Source organism: Ornithorhynchus anatinus, chromosome 1 (genome assembly GCF_004115215.2).
Source record: "Ornithorhynchus anatinus isolate Pmale09 chromosome 1, mOrnAna1.pri.v4, whole genome shotgun sequence".
NCBI classification, from domain to species: Eukaryota; Metazoa; Chordata; class Mammalia; order Monotremata; family Ornithorhynchidae; genus Ornithorhynchus; species Ornithorhynchus anatinus.
In genome coordinates this window covers 184,619,806-184,639,685 of record NC_041728.1, presented here as the reverse complement: position 1 = coordinate 184,639,685, position 19,880 = coordinate 184,619,806, and the positions used below count along the sequence as shown (strand labels likewise).

Genomic DNA, 19,880 nt, shown 5'->3' with positions numbered 1-19,880 from the left:
ACCTCATCTGGAAAATGGGGATGAAGACCGGGAGCCCCACGTGGGACGACCTGATTCCCCTGTGTCTACCCCAGCGCTTAGAACAGTGCTCTGCACATAGTAAGCGCTTAACAAATACCAACATTATTATTATTATCCGAGATAATCGCGCTAGACACGGTCCCCGGGCGGGGCACACGGTGACAAGTACCACTATTTGCTGAGCGCCTACCGGGTGTACGGCACTGTATTAGGCGTTTGGGAGAGTCCATAGTTGGTAGACGTGATCCCTGCCCACCAAGAGAACGGGGCTCCCGGTCTCAATCCCCAGTTTACGGATGAGGGAATTGAGGCCCAGAGAAGTGAAGAGACTTACCCGAGGTCACACAGCAATAACGGTAATAATAATAATGATAATAACGATACTTATTAATAATAATAATAATAATAATGTTGGTATTTGTTAAGCGCTTACTATGTGCCGAGCACTGTTCTAAGCGCTGGGGTAAACACAGGGGAATCAGGTCGTCCCACGTGGGGCTCACAGTCTTAATCCCCACTTTACAGATGAGGGAACTGAGGCACAGAGAAGTGAAGTGAGTCGCCCACAGTCACACAGCCGACAAGTGGCAGAGCTGGGATTCGAACTCATGAGCCCTGACTCCAAAGCCCGTGCTCTTTCCACTGCGCCACGCTGCTTCAAGCGCTCACTATGTGCCGAGCGCTGTTTTAAGCACTAGGGTAGATATAAGCCGATCAGGTCGGACACAGTCCCCGTCACACACGGGGCTCCCGGTCTTAATCCCCATTTTACGGTTGAGGGATCTGAGGCCCAGAGAAGCGACGGAACTTGCCCAAGGTCACACCGTAATCAAAATAACGATAATTATCGGCAAGTAAACGACAAGTTAATGAGGTTGGACACAGTCCCACAAGGGGCTCACCCTCTTAGTCCCCATTTTCCAGACGAGGCCCAGAGAAGTGAAGCGACTTCCCCACGGTCACACAGCAGACAAGTGGCGGAGCGGGGATTAGAAGCCGGGTCCCTCCGACTCCCGGGGCCCGGGATCCCTCCACCGCCCAGAGAAGCGGTGAGGGTAAGGGGCGGGGGTCTCGGACCTCGCAACGCCCCCCCCCCCGCCTCCCGGGGCCCCCACGTTCACCTTCGCGGCCTCGATCCTCCCGCTCTCCAGGACCATCTTCAGGCCTCCTTGGGTGCGCAGGGTAGAGAGCACCTCCAGCTGACCTTGGAGGTGGGACCTCTGCTTCGGGGCGGCGACGGGGGCCGTGTCCAACTCCCCGGGGCCGCGGGCCGCCGCCACGGCGAGGGCCCGGACGGTCTCCTCGGACAGGTCCACCAGATGGACCTCCCGGACGGCCCGGAGCCCGCCCCGGGAGGTCTCCGCCACGGCCTCCACGATGGTCTCCGCGCACAAGGCCAGGGGAAAGCCGAAGATGCCCGCGCTGAGGGCCGGGACGGCCACCGAGCCGTGGCCGCCGAGGTCCGCCAGGCGGAGGCTCTGGCGGACGGCCCGGCCCAGCAGGGCGGCGCACCCCTTGGGGTCGTCCGGCTTCCACCTGGGCCCCACGGCGTGGATCACCTGGCCGTACGGGAGGCTCCAGGCCCCGGTGGCCACGGCCTCCCCCGGAGGCACGGGCCCCGACTTCCTCACCAGGAGCCGGCAGGCCTCCTGCAGCTCCGGCCCGGCGTGCCTGGCCAGGTGGCCGGCCAGGCCCCCGCTGTGCTTCAGGTCCTCGTTGGACGGGTTGACCACCGCGTCGGCCGGGTAGCGGGCCAGGTCCCCCTGCCGGACCACCAGCCGGACGCCCCCGGGCAGGTCCTTGAGCAGGAGGACCGGGCCCGGGCCGCCGGCCCCGCCGGGGTGATCTTCCCCCTCCTCCCGCAGGTGGATCAGGCAGCCGAACTGCTCCTTGACCAGGGCCGTGAGCAGGGACTCCTGGTCCCTGAAGAACCTGTCCTCGCCCGGCCGCTCCAAGGGCACCTCGCGGAACACCGGGGCGGCCACGACCTCCTGGACGCGGGGCAGATGGCTGGCCACCGCCAGCCGGGGCCCCCTCAGGAAGACGCCCCTGCGGCCCGCGTCGGGGACGAAGGCCACCGTCAGGCCCTCCCTCTCCAGCTTGTCCCAGAAGAGCTTCTCCCTCTGCTCCAGGTAGCGGAGGGTCACCAGCAGGGCCACGGGCACCAGCCTCCAGTCGAGGGTGTTGCCGTCCACGAAGCCGGCCAGCGGGCCGTAGGCCGCCTCCAACGCCGGGGAGTGGCCCGTGACCACCACCTCGGCCCCCGGCCCCTTCGAGAGGTCGTCGACCAGGACCGGGCTCTGGGAGTCGGGCCCGGGCAGGCCGTCCACCAGTTCTCGCCAGCCGGACAGATCCAGGACGGTGGGGTCGGCCACCGGGATGGACCGGGAGCCCACCCCCTTCCTCATCTCCTCCCGGGCGGCGGCCAGGGCCTGCGGGGAGGAGGCCGTGATGACCACGGCCTCTCCGTCCAGCTCGTAGAAGGCGAAGATCCCCGAGGGGGCGAACAGGGTCCGGGAGAAGGCCGCGCTGTCCACCCGCCGCAGGAAGCTGACGAGGCGGGGGCACAGGTCGCACGGGCCCCGGGCCAGGCCCTGGAGCCGCTCCAGGATGTGGCACTTGGCCCGGAAGACCTCGGCCTCCAGGCCGGTCAGGGCCACGTGGCCGGCGTCGAAGCCGACCCGCAGGTCGGGGCCGGCCGCGCGGATGTCCTCCTCCAGGCCGCAGCGGCGCAGGAGGTCCAGCTGGGCGGGGGGCACCGCCACCGCCTCGGCGAAGCTCCGCTGCTCCCTGTCCACCAGCGCCCGCCACTCGGGCTCCACCCGGTCCACGTCCTCCCGCCGCCCCACCAGGGTCACCACGTGCCCCTCCGGGTCGTGCAGGGTCAGGACGCCCTCGGCGCTCAGCCGGCCCCCGACGGCCGCCCAGGCCGCCGGCGTCACGGCCAGCCGGGCCGCCCGGAAGCGGGCGAGGTGGCCGTCCAGGGCGGCGGCCGCCGCTTCCGTCCAGCCCCGGATGGCGGCCGCCCTCTCCCCGGCCAAGGCGGGCGCCGGATGCAGGGTGATCTCCGGGCGGGCGCCGTCCGGCGGGGCCCACTCCAGGAGGCAGAGACGGGCGCGCATCTCCTCTTCCAGCTCCGCGGCCAGACGGGCGTCGTGGTGCAAGAGGCGCCAGGCGTGAGGGCACACGGGCTGGGGCAGCGGGGCCGGCAGCCTGGGCGGGGGACCCTCCTTCCCGTAGAGCGCGGTGCCCAGGGACCTGCAGTAGGCGTGCACGGACACCGCTTTCTTGTTGACGAAGTGCTCCTTCGCCAGGACGGCGGACAGGACTGCGGAAGCGAGGGAGCCGGTCGGTCGGTCCGCCCGGGCCCCCGGGTCCGCCGGGGCGCTGGGAGAGACCCCCCCACCGCCGTCCCCCCGCCGGATGCCCCTCCGCCCCCACCCGTCCGCTCACTGCTTCGGAAAGCGGGGGCTTTCTCCGCAAGGCGGGTTTATGGTATCTGTTCATTCGTTCAATCTACCGCTAATAAGATTATAATCATGATAGGGATGGTATTTGTTAAGCACCTAGTATCTGCGAAGCACCGATCTATGCGCTGGGGGGATACGAGGTGATCAGGTTGCCCCACGTGGGGCTCCCGGTCTTCATCCCCCTTTTCCAGATGAGGGAACTGAAGCCCAGAGAAGTGAAGCGACTTGCCCAAAGTCACACAGCTGCCAGGTGGCGGGGTCGGGATTAGAACCCCTCACCTCTGACTCCTGAGCCCGGCCTCTTTCCACTGAGCTACGCTGCTTCTCTGGCTCAGTGATAATAATCATAACAATAATCATTATTATTATTTTGTCTTTGTTCAGCGCTTACTATGCGCCAGGCGAAGTACTAATCGTTCATTCAATCGTATTTACTGAGTGCTTACTGTGTGCAGAGCACCGTACTAAGCGCTTGGAGAGTACACTTTGGCAACAGAGAGAGACAATCCCTACCCAACAACTAATCGCCGGGGTGGATACAAACTAAGCGGGTTGGACACGGTCCTCTGTCCCACGTGGTGCTCACGGGCTCAATCCCCATTTGACAGATGAGGGAACTGAGGCACAAGGAAGTAAAATGACCGGCCCACGGTCACACGGCAGACAAGCGGACCAGGCGAGGTTAGAACCCATGACCTTGTGTGACTCCCAGGCCCGGGATCTCTCCTCTCCGCCACGCTGCTGCCCGTAATCTAGACCGTGAGCTCGTTGTGGGCGTTTATCATTCAATCGTCAGAGAAGCAGCGGGGCTCAGTGGAAAGAGCTCGGGCTTGCGAGTCAGAGGTCAGGGGTTCGAATCCCGGCTCCGCCGCTTGGCAGCTGTGTGACTGAGGGCGAGTCACTTCACTTCTCTGGGCCTCAGCGACCTCATCTGTCAAATGGGGATGAAGATTGTGAGCCTCACGTGGGACAACCTGATGACCCTGTATCTCCCCCCAGCGCTTAGAACAGTGCTCTGCACATAGTAAGCGCTTAACAAATGCCAACATTATTACTATCATTATTGTCACCCCCGCAGTGGGTCAGTACAGTTCTCTGCACACAGTAAGCGCTCCATAAAATCAACTGAATTTATTGCCTGACTCTGTGCTAAGCAATGGGGCAGATACAAGCCAATCAGCCCGGACACAGTCTCTGTCCCACATGGGGCTCAGGGTCTCAATCCCCATTTGACAGATGAGGGAACTGAGGCACAGAGAAGTGACTTGCTCAAGGTCACAGAGAAGACAAGTGGCGGGGCTGGGATTAGAACCCACGACCTCCTGATTCCCAGGCTCAGGCTTTAGCAACTGGGCCACACTGCTTCAGAAAACAGGGTGTTTCTTTGCGGGGGCGCGGTGGGGGGCGGCTAGGGCATCTGTTAATTCATTCAATTGTTCGATCGTATTTATTGAGCACTTACTGTGTGCAGAGCGCTGCGCTAAGCACTGACTACGTGCCAGGCACTGTAGTAAGCGCTGGGGTAGATAGGAGATCATCAGCTTGGACACGGTCCCTGTCCCACATGGGGCTCAGGGTCTCAATCCCCACTCTACAGATGAGGGAACTGAGGCACGGAGAAGTGAAATGACATCCCCAGGGTCTCACGGCAGACGAGTGGCGGAGCCGGGATTAGAATCCAGGTCCTCTGACTCCCAGGCCCGGGCTCTAGCCACTAGGCCCTCTTACTTCCAGTCTCTCCCAGCAAGGCTTGGTGGATAAAGGCCCGGGCCTGGGCATCAGAAGGTCCTGGGTTCTAATCCCCGCTCCGCCATTTGCCTGCTGTGGGAGATTGGGCAAGTCACTTCACTTCTCGGGGCCTCAGTTTCCTCATCTGTCAAATGGGGATGGAGAGCACGAGCCCCACGAAGCACGGGGACTGGGTCCAATCCCATTAGCTTGTACCCCCCCAGGGCTCAGTACAGTGCCGGGCACGTAGTAAGCGCTGAACAAATACCACCATCGTTATTATCATTATTATTATTACTCTCATTCACCCCGAGTCCTCCGAGGTGGACGGGACGGGCGTGGGGGGAGATGGGTTGCGTCGGGCTGAGGACAATTCCCGGGAGGTGGAGAAAACGAGACCCCAGATCCCCCCCGTCGGGCGCCCCGTCCCCTCCTCCGGCCGGGGATCCCCTTACCTTCGGGGTCGCCGAAGGTCACGATGGCCGAATTCTCCTCGGGGTCAAGGGTGACGCCGCTGACGGAGCCGCCGCCGTTTTTGGGGCTCTCGAAGTAAATGGTGAGGTAGTCCTCGAAGGAGCCGGGGGGAAGGCCCTCCACCATCACGCTGTCCAGGGGCTCCAGGGTTTTTGCTACGATTTGATTTTGGTTCTTCTTCCTCTCGTTGAAATTCCGGGTGAACTCCTCCACCCCTACAGGGTGGATAATGACAATCACACTAACCGGGGTGTTGGTTAAGAAGACCGTGAGCCCTACGTGGGACCGCCTGATGACCCTGTAGCTCCCCCGGCGCTTCGGACAGTGCTCGGCACATAGTAAGCGCTTAACGGATACCAACGTTATTATTTACTGAGCACTCGGGGGAGGGCAACGGAGTCGGTGGACACGATCCCCGCCCTGAAGAAAGTAACGGTCGTCTACGTTGGGCGAAGGGCCGGGCCGGCCCCCGCCGCGGGGCGGCGCCCCCCACCCCGGGGGTGCGGAGGGTCCGGGCGGCGGGGGCCGGGGCCGACCTGAGCCGTCTCGGAAGGTGACCACGGCGAGACTCAGCTGGGGCACCATCTCCAGGAAGAAGTCGTCTTCCTCGGTCAGTCCGCTGTATCGCTCCACTAGCATGGCCAGGTACTCGGGCCTGGCCTCCTTGGGGATGTCCAGCAACGCCACGTTCCTCGGGGGTCCCGGCTCGGGGGACTCGGGGAGCTCGGGCTCCGGCCACGGCCGCACGCACAGCTCCACGCCGTCCACCACGTGCCGTCCTCTCCGCGACACGTGCTGCGCGTCTAGACCGCCGCCCCCAGAGACGCCCAGAGAGAGACGGAGGGGCCCGGTGAGAGAGAGGGGCTCCTGGGAGCCGGACCCTCCCCCGGCCCGGCCCTGGCACTCCGCAGCCCGCCGTTGTAATGAGAATCACGATGGTATCCGTTAAACGCTTACTACGTGCCAGGCCCCGTACTAAGCGCTGGGGAGGATACCAGCAAATCGACTTGGACACAGTCCCTGTCCCCCGTGGAGCTCCCAGTCTCCATCCCCATTTTCCAGATGAGGTCACTGAGACCCCAAGGAAGGGAAGGGACTCACCCAAGGTCACACAGAGGACAAGTGGCGGAGCCGGCATTAGAACCCGTGACCTTCTGACTCCCAGGCCCGGGCTCTGGCCACCAGGCCGCGCGCTCGACAGATCCCGCTATCGATCGATCGACTGATCCAGGCCAAGCGAGGGGAGGCCGGAGCCCCCCGTCTCCCGCCCGAGCCCCCCGTCAGCCCCGCTCTGAACCCGGCCGCGACCCCAGCGCCCCGTCGATCCATCCGTCGATGGCATTTATTGAGCGCTCACTGCTTGCTGAGCACCGTACGGAGCCCTTGGGAGGGCATCGGGGGCCTCCCCGCCCGGGACGGGCCGACAGTCGGGCCGAGCCCCGCCGAGCCGGACCCCCCCTCCCCTCGACGACCCGCGGGTACCTGCGGGGTTTTCGAAGGTGACGACGAGGCCCTGCTGCCCGGGGCGACAAGATCGGATGGGGCCACCGCCCGAGTGCTTCTTGCTCTCAAAATAGAGCTCCACCAGGGTTTGGGGGGGCTCCTCCACACCCACGGCGCTCACCACCACCACCGCCGTGCCCGCCGCCGCCTCCTCCGTGCCCTCTGTGCCCACCCCGGGGGCTCCTGCGGGCAGAAAAGGGCCGGCGGGAGGACCGGGCCGGACCCCCACAAACGTCCGCCGTGCGGCTCTCTCCTCCCCTACGCCTGGAACCCCCTCCCTCGGCTGGTCCGCCCGGCACAAGTCCTGTCAGTCAGTCAGTCCTATTTATTGAACGCCCACTGTGTGCAGAGCGCTGTCCTAAGTGCGTGGGAGAGGGCGATGGGACAATAAATAGCCACATTTCCTGCCCATGACGAGCTTACAGTCTAAAGGGGTCTGAGCCCCTGAGCTCAGTAGGGGCCCAGTACAGTGTTCTTTACCCAGCAGTAGTGACAATAATCACGGTATTTGTTAAGCGCTTACTACGTGCCAGGTACTGCACTAAGCGCTGGGACGGATACAAGCAAATTGGATCGGACACGGTCCCTCTCTCACGGGCGACTGACAGTCTCCATCCCCATTTTACAGAGATGAGGTACAGAGGCGCAGCACTTGTGTATATATGTTCATGTTTATAATTCTATTTATTTCTATTAATGATGCAGATAGATCTATAATTCTATTTATTTCTATTAAAGATGCAAGTAGATCTGTAATTCTATTTATTTCTATTGATGCTATTGATGCCTGTTGACTTGTTTTGATGCCTGTTTCCCCCTCCTCTAGACTGTGAGCCCACTGTGGGCAGGGATTGTTTCTCTTTATCGCTGAATTGTACTTTCCAAACGCTCAGTAAAAATGTTGGTATTTGTTAAGCGCTTACTAGGTGCCGAGCACTGTTCTAAGCGCTGGGGTAGATACAGGATAATCAGGTTGTCCCACGTGAGGCTCACAGTTAATCCCCATTTTACAGATGAGGGAACCGAGGCCCAGAGAAGTGAAGTGACTCGTCCACAGTCACACAGCTGACAAGGGGCAGAGTCGAGATTCGAACCCATGACCTCTGACTCCCAAGCCCGTGCTCTTTCCACTGAGCCACGCTGCTTCTGTTCTAAGCGCCGGGGGAGATACAGGGGAATGAGGTCGTCCCACGTGAGGCTCACAGTCTTCACCCCATTTTACAGATGAGGGAACCGAGGCCCAGAGAAGTGAAGTGACTCGTCCACAGTCACACAGCTGACAAGGGGCAGAGTCGAGATTCGAACCCATGACCTCGGACTCCCAAGCCCGGGCTCTTTCCACTGTGCCACGCTGCTTCTCTAAAAAGTCCAAAAAGACCGGCCCAAGGTCACAAAGCAGACGAGCGGTGGAGCCGGAATGAAAACCCACGGCTCTCTGACTTCCAGGCCCGGACTCTATCCACTACACACGCTGCTTCAAAATGTGTGCAGAGCACTGTACTAAGCACTTGGGAGAGGGCAATAGAACAATAAATAGACACATTCCCTGCCCACAACAAGCTGACAGTCCAGAGGGGTCTGAGCTCTGCACACAGTAGGTACCCACTCCACACTCTGCATAGAGGAGGTGCCCAGAACAGTGGTCTGCCCAGAGGAGGTGCCCAGTACATAGTGCTCCAGCGCTTAGAACAGTGCTTGGCACAGACTAAGTGCTGAACAAATACCGTAATTATTTTTATTATTATCACTCTGCACACGGTAGGGTCCCAGAACAGTGCTCTGCACACAGCAGCCAGCAAGCACAGGGCTCTGTACGCAACAGACACCCGGCACAGTGCTCCACATCCAGCAGGCGCTCAGTACAGCACTCTCCTCCCAGCAGGTGCCCAGCAGAGAGCTCTGCACACTACAGGCACCCAGCAAATGCTCTCCGCTCAGGAGATGTCCAGGCCAGTGCTCTGCACAGAGGAGGCGGGCACCCAGCACAGTGCTCGGCATATAATAATAATGTTGGTATTCGTTAAGCGCTTACTATGTGCACAGCACTGTTCTAAGCGCTGGGGTAGATACGGGGTCATCAGGTTGTTCCACGTGAGGCTCACAGTTAGTCCCCATTTTCCAGATGAGGTCACTGAGGCCCAGAGAAGTGAAGTGACTCGCCCACAGTCACACAGCTGACAAGTGGCAGAGCCGGGAGTCGAACCCATCACCTCTGACTCCAAAGCCCGGGCCTGGAAGTCAGAGGGTCATGGATTCTAATCCCGGCTCCGCCACTTGTCTGCTGTGTGACCTTGGGCCAGTCACTTCTCTGGGCCTCAGTTCCCTCATCTGGAAAATGGGGATGGAGACTGTGAGCCCCAGGTGGGACAGGGACTGGGTGCAACCTGATCTGCTTGTATCCACCCCAATGCTCACTACAATGCCTGGCACATAGTTAAGTGCTTAACAAATACCATAATAATAATAATTATGATTATTATTAATAGGGGTCAGCATAAACAGGACAGCCCCAATCCATCAATCGATGGTATCGATTGAGCGCTTACTACGTGCAGAGCACTGAACTGAGTGCTTGGGGGAGGACAACGCAACAGAGTTAGCGGACGCGTTTCCTGCCCACAGTGAACTTCCAATCTAGAGGGAGATGCTAATAAAAATCAATAATTGATTCTATCTAATTTAAAGATATGGACCTAAATGCTGTGGGATCCAGCTCTGCTCCCCCTCCCTCCTCCTTCCTCCACCTTCCTTCCTCTCTTCTCCACCTTGCTTCTTCCCTCCTCCATCTTTCCTCCTCCCTCTCCCACCTTCCCCCTCCCTCCTCCATCTTTCTTCCTCCCTCCTCCATCTTCCCTCCTCCCTCAGCCATCTTCCCTCCTTCCTCCTCCATCTTCCCTCCTTCCTCCTCCATCTTCCTTCCTCCCTCCTGCATCTTGCTTCCTCCTTTCTCTATCTTCCCTCCTTCCTCAGCCACCTTCCCCCTCCCTCCTCCATCTTGGTTCCTTCTTCCTCCACCTTTCCACCACCCTCCTCGACCCTTCCACCTCCATCTTCCCTCCTCCCACCTCCATCTTCCCTCCTTCCTCCTCCATCTTGCTTCCTCCCATGTTCCCTCCTTCCTCAGCCATCTTCCCTCTCCCTCCTCCATCTTCCCTCCTCCCTCGCCATCTTCCTTTCCCCACTCCATCTTCCCTCCCTCCATCTTCCCTCCTCGATTTTCCTCCCTCCCTCCTCCATCTTCTGTAAAATGGGGAATGAGACGCTGAGCCCCACGTGGGACAGGGACTGTGTCCAACCTGATTTGCTTTAATCCACCCCAGCATTTAGTACAGTGCCTGGAACACGGTAAGCGCTTAACAAACACTAATTAAAAAAAGAATGGGGGAGACAACCCGCCAGGCCGGGGCACAGCTCACCCACCCCAGGTCCTCGCCCACGGGGAATTGAGGCACACCACCATTCATTCATTCATTCATTCAACTCATTCAATCATAGTTATTGAGCGCTTACTGTGTGCAGAGCACTGGACTAAGCGCTTTGGAGAGTCCAATACAACAATAAACTGACATGGCAGAGAGGGGGTCTTTAGGGTCTTTACCTGGATTCGGGGCCGCATCATCTGGCGTGGATTCCTGAAAAAGACCAAGGTCAACAATGATTTTGCTGTTTCTTCAGCATGAACTCTGTGCCAAGCACTGTGCTCAGTGCTGGGGTAGGTACTCAAGACGATTAGGTCCAACACAGTCCCTGTCCCACATTGGACAGCCATTCTAAGTACGATGGGGATTAAGATAAATAGAAATTGTGGTATTTGCTAAACGTTCATTATGTGCAAAGCACTGTTCTAAGCGCTGGGGGATACAAGGTGATGAGGTTGTCCCACGTGGAGCTCACAGTTTTAATCCCCATTTGACAGGTGAAGGAACTGAGGCACAGAGAAGTTAAGTGACTTGCCCAAGGTCACACAGCTGAGCAGCGGAAGATCCGGGATTAGAACCCGTGACCTCTGACTCCCAAGCCCGCGCTCTTTCCACTGAGCCACGCTGTTTATTAGGTGTCAAGCACTCTTCTAAGCGCCGGGGTAGATAGAAGCTAATCAGGATGGGCACTGCCCCTATCCCACATGGGGACGGGCTTGGGAGTCAGAGGTCATGGGTTCGAATCCCTGCTCTGCCACTTGTCAGCTGTGTGACTGTGGGCAAGTCACTTAACTTCTCTGTGCCTCAGTTCCCTCATCTGTAAAATGGGGATGAAGACTGGGAGCCCCACGTGGGACAACCTGATTACCCTGTATCTAACCCAGCGCTTAGAACAGTGCTCTGCACATAGTAAGCACTTAACAAATACCAACATTATTATAATAGTCTTAATCCCCCCATTTTACAGATGAGGCAACTGAGGCACGTGAAGTGACTTGCCCAGGGTCACAAAGCAGACAAGTGGCGGAGCCGGGATGAGAACCCCGATCTTTCTGACTCCCAGGCCAGGGCTCTAGCCACGCCTCTAGACTGTAAGCTCGTTGTGGGCAGAGAATGAGTCTGTTTAGTGTTGTATTATATTTTCTCAAACACAGAGCCAGGGGCTCTGTATTCAATCGTATTTATTGAGCGCTAACCGTGTGCAGAGCATCGTACCCTTGGAATGTACAATTCGGCAACAGATAGAGACCATCCCTGCCCAACGATGGGTTCACAGTGTAAACGGGGGAGACAGACAACAAAACATTGAGGTATTGATGCCTCACTACCATCAAGATAAATAGAATCATGGATATAAACACATCATTAATAAAATAAATAGGGTCATAAATGATATATACAAATATACTCAAGGGCTGTGGGGCAGGGAGGGGGGTAGAGCAGAGGGAGGGAGTCGGGGCGATGGGGAGGGGAGGAGGAGCGGAGGGAAAGGGGGGCTCAGTCTGGGAAGGCCTCCTGGAGGAGGTGACCTCTCAGGAGGGCTTTGAAGAGGGGAAGAGAGCGAGTTTGGCAGATGTGAACGGGGGTGGGGAGGTAAGCGCTCAATAAATACGAGAACTAGTCCACACTGACTGTAAGCCCCATGTGGGACAGGGACTGTGTCCAACCCGATTAGCTTGTCGTAATAATAATAATGATGGTCTCTGTTAAGCCCTTACTATGTGCCAGGCACTGTTCTAAGCGCTGGGGGAGATACAAGGTCATCAGGTTGTCCCACGTGGGGCTCACAATCTTAATCCCCATTTGACAGATGAAGTAACTGAGGCACAGAGAAGTGAAATGACTTGCCCAAAGTCACACAGCTGACAAGTGACGGAGCCGGGATTAGAACCCGTGACCTCTGACTCCCAAGCCCGGCCTCTTTCCACTAAGCCACGCTGCTTCTCACGTACATGGCTTACTGTAGCTTCCCCAGCGTTTAGCACAGTGCCTGGCACATAGTAAGCGCTTAACAAATACCATTAAAAAAGTAGGAGGGAGAATAAGTACTGAATTCCCATTTTCCAGATGAGGGAACTGAGGCCCAGAGAAGTGAAGTGAGTTGCCCAAGGTCACACAGCAGACAAGCGGTGGAGCCGGGATGAGAATCCAGGTCCTTCTGCCTCTCAGGTCTGTGTTTTATCCATTACGTCACGTTGCTTCCCAAACAGCTCCACCCCATCTATTAATTGAGACATTCCTTAATGCGTCAATACTCAAAACTCCCTTCCCAGATCTGGAAAAAGATACCAAATAATAATAGAAGTAATTTTGGCATTTGGTAAGCGCTTAATACGTTCCAGGCACTGTTCTAAGCGCCGGGGTGGATCCAGGTAAATCGGATCGGTCACAATCCCTGTCCCATGTCGGACTCACAGCCTCGATCTCCATTAGGGAAGCACTACGGTGTAGTGGACCACCATATGTAGTGGACCACCAGTGTATGGGAGTCAGGAAGCCGTGGGTTCTTATCCCGGCTCCACCACTTGTCCGCTGTGTGACCTTGGGAGAGTCACTTTGCTTCTCTGGGCCTCAGTTGTCTCACCTGCAAAATGGGGATTAAGACTATGAGCCCCATGTGGGACAGAGACTGCGTCCAACTCGACTTGTTTGTAATAATAATGTTGGTATTTGTTAAGCGCTTACTATGTGCAGAGCACTGTTTTAAGCGCTGGGGCAGATACAGGGTAATCAGGTTGTCCCACGTGAGGCTCACAGTCTTCATCCCCATTTTACAATTGAGGTAACTGAGGCCCAGAGAAGTGACTTGCCCACAGTCACACAGCTGACAAGTGGCAGATCAGGGATTCGAACCCATGACCTCTGACTCCCAAGCCCGGGCTCTTTCCACTGAGCCACGCTGCTTCTTATCCACCCCAGGACTTAGTACAGTGCCTGGCACTTAGTAAGTGCTTAGTAATAATAATAATGTTGGTATTTGTCAAGCACTTACTATGTGCAGAGCACTGTTCTAAGCTCTGGGGGAGATACAGGGTAATGAGGTTGTCCCACGTGAGGCTCACAGTTAATCCCCATTTTCCAGATGAGGTCACTGAGGCCCAGAGAAGTGAGGGGACTTGCCCAAGGTCACACAGTAGACAAATGGCAGAGCCAGGATTTGAAAATTGACCCCCACACCCATCGCCCTCGCCAGTGGTTCCAGACATTTAACTCCCTCCTCAGGCTCCCTGTCCCCCCGCCTCTCCCATCCCTTGTCCCCAAAGACCCGGCCACCTACTTCTTTTAAGAAAATGGACACTATCAAGTGTGATTTTCCTAAAATCTCCCCTGCCTCTCCTCAGTCCCTCCCAGCTCCGGCCACCTCTTCAACTCTCCCATCCTTTCCAGCATTTTCTCTGGAGGACATCTCCTGCCTCCTCTCAAAATCCACCCCCTCCCCCTGTTCATTCAATAGTATTTATTGAGCGCTTACTATGTGCAGAGCACTGTACTAAGCGCTTGGAATGAACAAGTCGGCAGCAGATAGAGACAGTCCCTGCCCTTAGACGGGCTTACAGTCTAATCGGGACTGTTCATGGGGCACCATTTCTTTGCACCTCTTCCAAACTCTCGCCCCCCCCCCCCCCCTTCTTCCCTCCCTAAGAGCCATCTTCAGTTGTTCGCTCTCCAGTGGCTTCTTCCCCACTGCCTTCAAACATGTCCATGTCTTCCCTATCCCAAAACCTCCCCCCCTTGATCCCATGGCTCCTTCCAGTTATTGCCCCATCTCCACCACACGGCTAAAATCTGCCCTTTCCTCTCCATCCAAACCGCTACCATGTTAGTACAGTCGCTCATCCTATCCCGCCAAGATGGCTGCATCGGCCTCCTTTCTGACCTCTCCCCACTCCACTTCATACTTCACTCGGCTGCCCGGATTATCTTTCTACAGAAACCTTCAGGACACGTCACCCCCTTCCTCAAAAATCTCCAGTGGTTGCCTACCCACCTCTGTATCAAACAAAAACCCCTCACCATTTGCTTTAAAGCCGTCCATCGCCTCATCCCCTCCTCCCTCACCTCCCTTCTCTCTTTCTCCAGCCTGGGCCGCACACTCCGCTCCTCCGCCGCCGCTCACCTCCTCCCTGTGCCTCCGGTTCGCCCGTCTCACCACCGACCCCCGGCCCGCGTCCCGTCTCTGGCCCGGAACGCCCTCCCTCCTCAAATCCCACTGACGATGACTCTCCCCCGCTTCAAAGCCTTACTGAAGGCCCATCTCCTCCAAGAAGCCTTCCCTGACTAAGCCCCACATTTCCTTATCTCCCCCTCCCTTCTGTGTCTCCCTAACTTGCTCTCTTTACTCTTCCCCCCTCTCCCCGCCCCACAGCACTTATGGATATATCTGTAATTTTACGGATTTATATTTATTCATTCAATTGTATTTATTGAGTGCTTACTGTGTGCAGAGCACTGTACTAAGCGCTTGGGAAGTACAGTTCAGCAACAAATAGAGATAATCCCTGCCCGCATTGGGCTCAGAGTCTAGAAGGGGGGAGACAAACATCAAAACAAGTAAGCGGGCATCAGTAGCATCGTTATAAATAAACAGAATTATAGATATGTATACATCAGTAATAAAAATTAATTATAAGTATGTACATGTATACACAAGTGCTGTAGGGTGGGGGTGGAGCAAAGGGGGCGGGGCGGGGCGATGGGGAGAGGAGGGGGAGCAAAGGAAAAGGGGGGCTCGGTCTGGGAAGGCCTCCTGGAGGAGGTGAGCTCTCAGCTTTGAAGAGGAGAAGAGAGTGAGTTTGGCAGCTTTGAAGAGGGAGGGCCTTCCAGGACAGCGGCAGGACGCGGGCCGGGGGTCGGCGGCGGGACGGTTGCGAACGAGGCACCGTGAGGAGGTGAGCGGGGGCAGAGGAGCGGAGTGTGCGGGCTGGGAGGGAGAAGGAGAGAAGGGAGGTGAGGGAGGAGGGGCCAGGGGATGGACAGCTTTGAAGCCAAGAGTGAGGAGTTTTTGCTTCACGCGAAGGTCGATAGGCAACCACTGGAGGTTTTTGAGGGGAGTGACAGGCCCAAAGCCTTTCTGTAGAAAGAAAATCTGGGCAGCAGAGTGAAGTATGGACTGAAGCGGGGAGAGACAGGAGGTTGGGAGATCAGAAAGGAGGCCCATGCAGCATAATGATGGCATTTGTTAAGCGCTTACTATGTGCCAAGCACTGTTCTAAGCGCGGGGGTAGATACAAAGTCATCAGGTTGGCTCAGGTGGGGCTCACAGTCTTCATCCCCATTTGACAGACGAGGTAACTGAGGCACAGAGAAGTGAAGTGACTTGCCCCAAGCCACACAGCTGACAAGTGGCGGAGCGGGGATTAGAACCCACGACCTCCGACTCCCAAGCCCGGGCTCTTGCCACCAAGCCACTTCTCACTCTCAATTTCCTTTGCGGCCTCCTCCGTCTCCCACCCTAACTGTGGCTCAGTTCTGGGTCCCCTTCAATCCTCCGTCTCCACCCGCTCCCTCGGAGAACTAACCCGCTCCCACGGCTTCAACTCCCACCTCTCTGCGGATGATTCCCAAATCTCCCTCTCCGGCCCCGATCTCTCTCCCTCTCTGCAGGCCCGCATCGCCTCCTGCCTTTAACACATCTCTACTTGGATGTCCTCCCGTCACCTCAGACATGTCCAAAACAGAGCTCCTTGTCTCCCCACCCAGCCCCCATCCTTCCCCTGACTTTTCCATCACCGTAGACGGCACCGCCGTCCCTCCTGCATCACGAGCCTGTAACCTTGGCGTTATCCTTGACTCTTCTCTCTCATTCAACCCACAAACTAAATCCGTCACCAGATCCTGTCGGTCCCCACCTTCGCAACGTGGCTAAAATCCTCTCCATCCAAACCGCTGCCACGTTCATGCGGTCACTCATCCTCTCCGGCCTCCTCGCTGACCTCCCAGCCTCCCGTCATTCCCTATTCCTGTCCGGACTTCGCTCTGCTGCCCGCAGCATTTTTCTACATGAACGTTCAGGACACGTCTCCTCAAAAAACTCCAATGGTTGCCCATCCCCCTCCGCATCGAACAATAACTGGTCACCACGGGCTTTAAAGCCGTCCGTCAGCTGGCCCCCTCCTACCTCGTCTCACTAGTCTCCTTCAACCCAGCCCGTGCACTTGCTCCTCTAATGCCAACCTCCTCCCCGGGCCTCCGTCTCACCACCGACGCCCGGCCCACATCCCGCCTCTGGCCCGGAATGCCCTCCCTCCTCAAATCCCACAGACGATGATGACTCTCCCCTCCTTCAAAGCCTTAGTGAAGGCCCACCTCCTCCAAGAAGCCTCCCCTGACTGCACCCTCCTTTCCTCTTCTCCCACTCCCTTCTGCTTGGCCCTGACTCGCTCCCTTTCTTCATCCCCTCTCCCAGGTCCTTCGCCACTTACGTCCATCTCCCTCATTACTTTATTTCTATTCACGCCTGTACCCCTCCAACTAGACTGTCAGCTCGTTGTGGGCAGGAAACGTGACTGTTGTATTGCGCTTAGTACAGTGCTCTGCCCACAATAAGCACTCAATAAATACAATTGAATGAATAACCAAATGACCTTCTGACTCCCAGGCCCGGGCTCTATCCACTACGCCGTGCGGCTTCTCCAGTGGCCGCACTGAACACCTGGGAGAGGACAAGAGTTAGTAGATATGAATCCCTCCAGCGCTTGGCACATAGTAAGCACTTAACAAAGACCATCATTATGATTATTATAAGGAGCTGACAGCCTATCGTGTGCAGAGCACTGTACTGAGCGACTGGGAGAGGACGAGAGAATTAGTAGACCCAATCCCTGCCCTCAAAAAGGTGACAGTCTCCTGTGTGCAGAGCGCTGTACTGAGCGCTTTGGGAGAAGACAGAGTGAATAGACACGACCCCTGACCACAAGGAGCTTTCAGTACACCGTGTGCAGAGCGCTGTACTGAGCGCTTGGGAGAAGACAGTAGAGTGAGTAGACACGATCTCTGCCCTCAAGGAGCTTACAATGTACTATAAGCCTGCGCTCAGCACAGCGTCCTGCACACAGTAGACTGGAAGCTCCTCGAGGGCGGGGAGCGTGTCGGGGCGCAGAGTAGCGAGGCGGGGAGGGTCCTGGGGTCCTCACCTGGGCGGGGGTCGTCTCCCGGGGGGTCTCGCGGTGGTGATCGGGCAGGCGGACGGAGAAGCGGACGGTCTCTTCGTCCAGCAGCACTGCCTCGTGCTTGGCTTGCTGCAGCACGCGGCTTCTCACTGGTCGGGGAGACCGAGGCTTGGCCCACCGTGGGTGGGCGGGGGGTTCCGGGGGACCCCACCCTTGGGCCCTCGGCTCGCTCCAGTGGGCCCCTGGTTTCCTGTCTCCGGCCGGGGGTCCAGTCCTCTGGGGCAGGTGGGCCCCGCCAGGTCGGGAAATGAATGAAAAACGCCCCCCGTCCCCCACCCCTGAGCAGGCACCCCGAATCCTGGGTTCAGACCCCCACCCCCCAACCCAGGGCCTGTCACTCCCCCTCCCAGACCGCCGGCTTCCAGCTCGGCCCTTTCCCTTTTCTCCCTCACCCCCATCAGGCTCCCCTTGCTGCCGCTGCACCATCCTAAAGACCCCCACCCCTTCGACGGGCTTTCCCCGACCCTAGAAACCCTCTTACCTCTCCGACAGACCTTCTCCCATCCTAGAGACCTCCCCCAACCCCACCGACAGGCCCACCCCCACAACCCACCTTCCCTCCCTCATCCTAGGAACCTCCCCTCCTCCCTCCGACTGACCCCTCCCCATCCTAAGGACCCTCCTCCACCTTAGAAACCCTCTTACCCCTCTGACGGTCCTTCTCCCATCCTAGAGACCTCCTCTTCCCCATCCCAGGAACCCTCCCCTCCTCCCTCCGATGGACCCCCTCCCCATCCTAAGGACCCTCCCCCCCCTTAGAAACCCTCTTACCCCCCAGACAGACCCTCTCCCAACCTAGAGAGCTCCCCTCCCTCATCTTAAGAAACCTCCCCTCCTCCCTCCGACGGACCCTTCCCCATCCTAGAGACCTTCCCCCACCTTAGAAACCCTCTTACCCCTCCGACAGACCCTCCCCCATTCTAGAGAGCTCTTCTCCCTCCTCCTAGGAACCCTCCCCTCCTCCCTCCCTCAGACCCCTCCCCATCCTAAGGACCCTCCCCCCTTTAGAAACCCCCTTACCCCTCCCGACAGACCTTCTCCCAACCTAGAGAGCTCCCCTCCCTCATCCTAGGAACCCTCCCCTCCTCCCTCCGAGGGACCCTTCCCCATCCTAGAGACCCTCTCCCATCTTAGAAATCTCTTACCCCTCCGACAGACCCTCCCCCATCCTAGAGACCCTCCCCCCCAGACCCCTCCCAGGCCTACCGTGGTCCTGGGCGAAGAGGACCAGGAGGGTCGGGGGGTCGCCCGGCTGGAGGCGCAGGACGCACTCGCCCCCGCCGGACCTCCGGCCGCTCTGGAAGTAGAGGCGCAGCTTGTTGAGCAGCTTCTTGGGGGGCCGGGGACCCCAGGGTCCCTCCACCAGCAGCGGGAAGGGGTCGGGAGGCTCCATGGTCGGCGACGCCCGCTCCTCCGAGCCCGCAGGCTCTTCCTCTACGGGGCCGCTTTCAGTTTCCTTTCCCGGGACCCGCGGGTCTCCGCCCCTTCCCCATCCCTCCCCGATCCCTCCCATCCCTCCTCAGTATAATAATGTTGGGATTTGTTAAACGCTTCCTAGGTGCAGAGCACTGTACTAAGCGCTGGGGGAGATACAGGGTCATCAGGTTGTCAGTTAATCCCCATTTTATAGATGAGGTCACTGAGGCCCAGAAAAGTGAAGTGACTCGCCCACAGTCAAACAGCTGACAAGGGGCAGAGCCGGGATTCGAACCCATGACCTCTGACTCCCAAGCCCGGCTCTGCTCATAATAATAATAATGTCGGTATTTGTTAAGCGCTTACTAGGTGCAGAGCACTGTTCTAAGCGCTGGGGTAGACACAAGGGAATCAGGTTGTCCCACGTGGGGCTCCCGGTCTTCATCCCCATTTTGCAGATGAGGGAACTGAGGCCCAGAGAAGTGAAGTGACCCGCCCACAGTCACACAGCCGACAAGGGGCAGAGCCGGGATTCGAACCCATGACCTCTGACTCCCAAGCCCGGCTCTGCTCATCCCTTCCCCCTCCCCCTCAACCCCGTCCCCATCCCGCCCCCGAAGCAGCGAGGCTCCGGCACGAGAGCCCGGGCCTGGCATTCCTTCATTCAATAGTATTTCCTG

General features: G+C 58.0%; 1 protein-coding gene across 2 annotated transcripts in view; it reads right to left on the bottom strand.

Annotated features, from left to right (window-relative positions):
- The window catches only part of LOC103166668 (protein mono-ADP-ribosyltransferase PARP14), a 60,024-nt gene extending 40,834 nt beyond the window's left edge, over positions 1–19,190 (bottom strand). For both annotated transcript variants that reach the window (XM_029063304.1, XM_039913567.1), the window contains exons 1-7: positions 18,991–19,190; positions 17,749–17,873; positions 10,795–10,828; positions 7,176–7,379; positions 6,230–6,496; positions 5,675–5,908; positions 1,143–3,349 (exon numbers count right to left, since the gene is read on the bottom strand). In XM_029063304.1, the coding sequence (XP_028919137.1) occupies positions 1,143–3,349; positions 5,675–5,908; positions 6,230–6,496; positions 7,176–7,379; positions 10,795–10,828; positions 17,749–17,873; positions 18,991–19,177 (3,258 nt within the window). In that variant the 5' untranslated portion in view covers positions 19,178–19,190. The remainder of the gene's footprint in view (positions 1–1,142; positions 3,350–5,674; positions 5,909–6,229; positions 6,497–7,175; positions 7,380–10,794; positions 10,829–17,748; positions 17,874–18,990) is intronic.
- Positions 19,191–19,880: the final 690 nt, after the last annotated feature.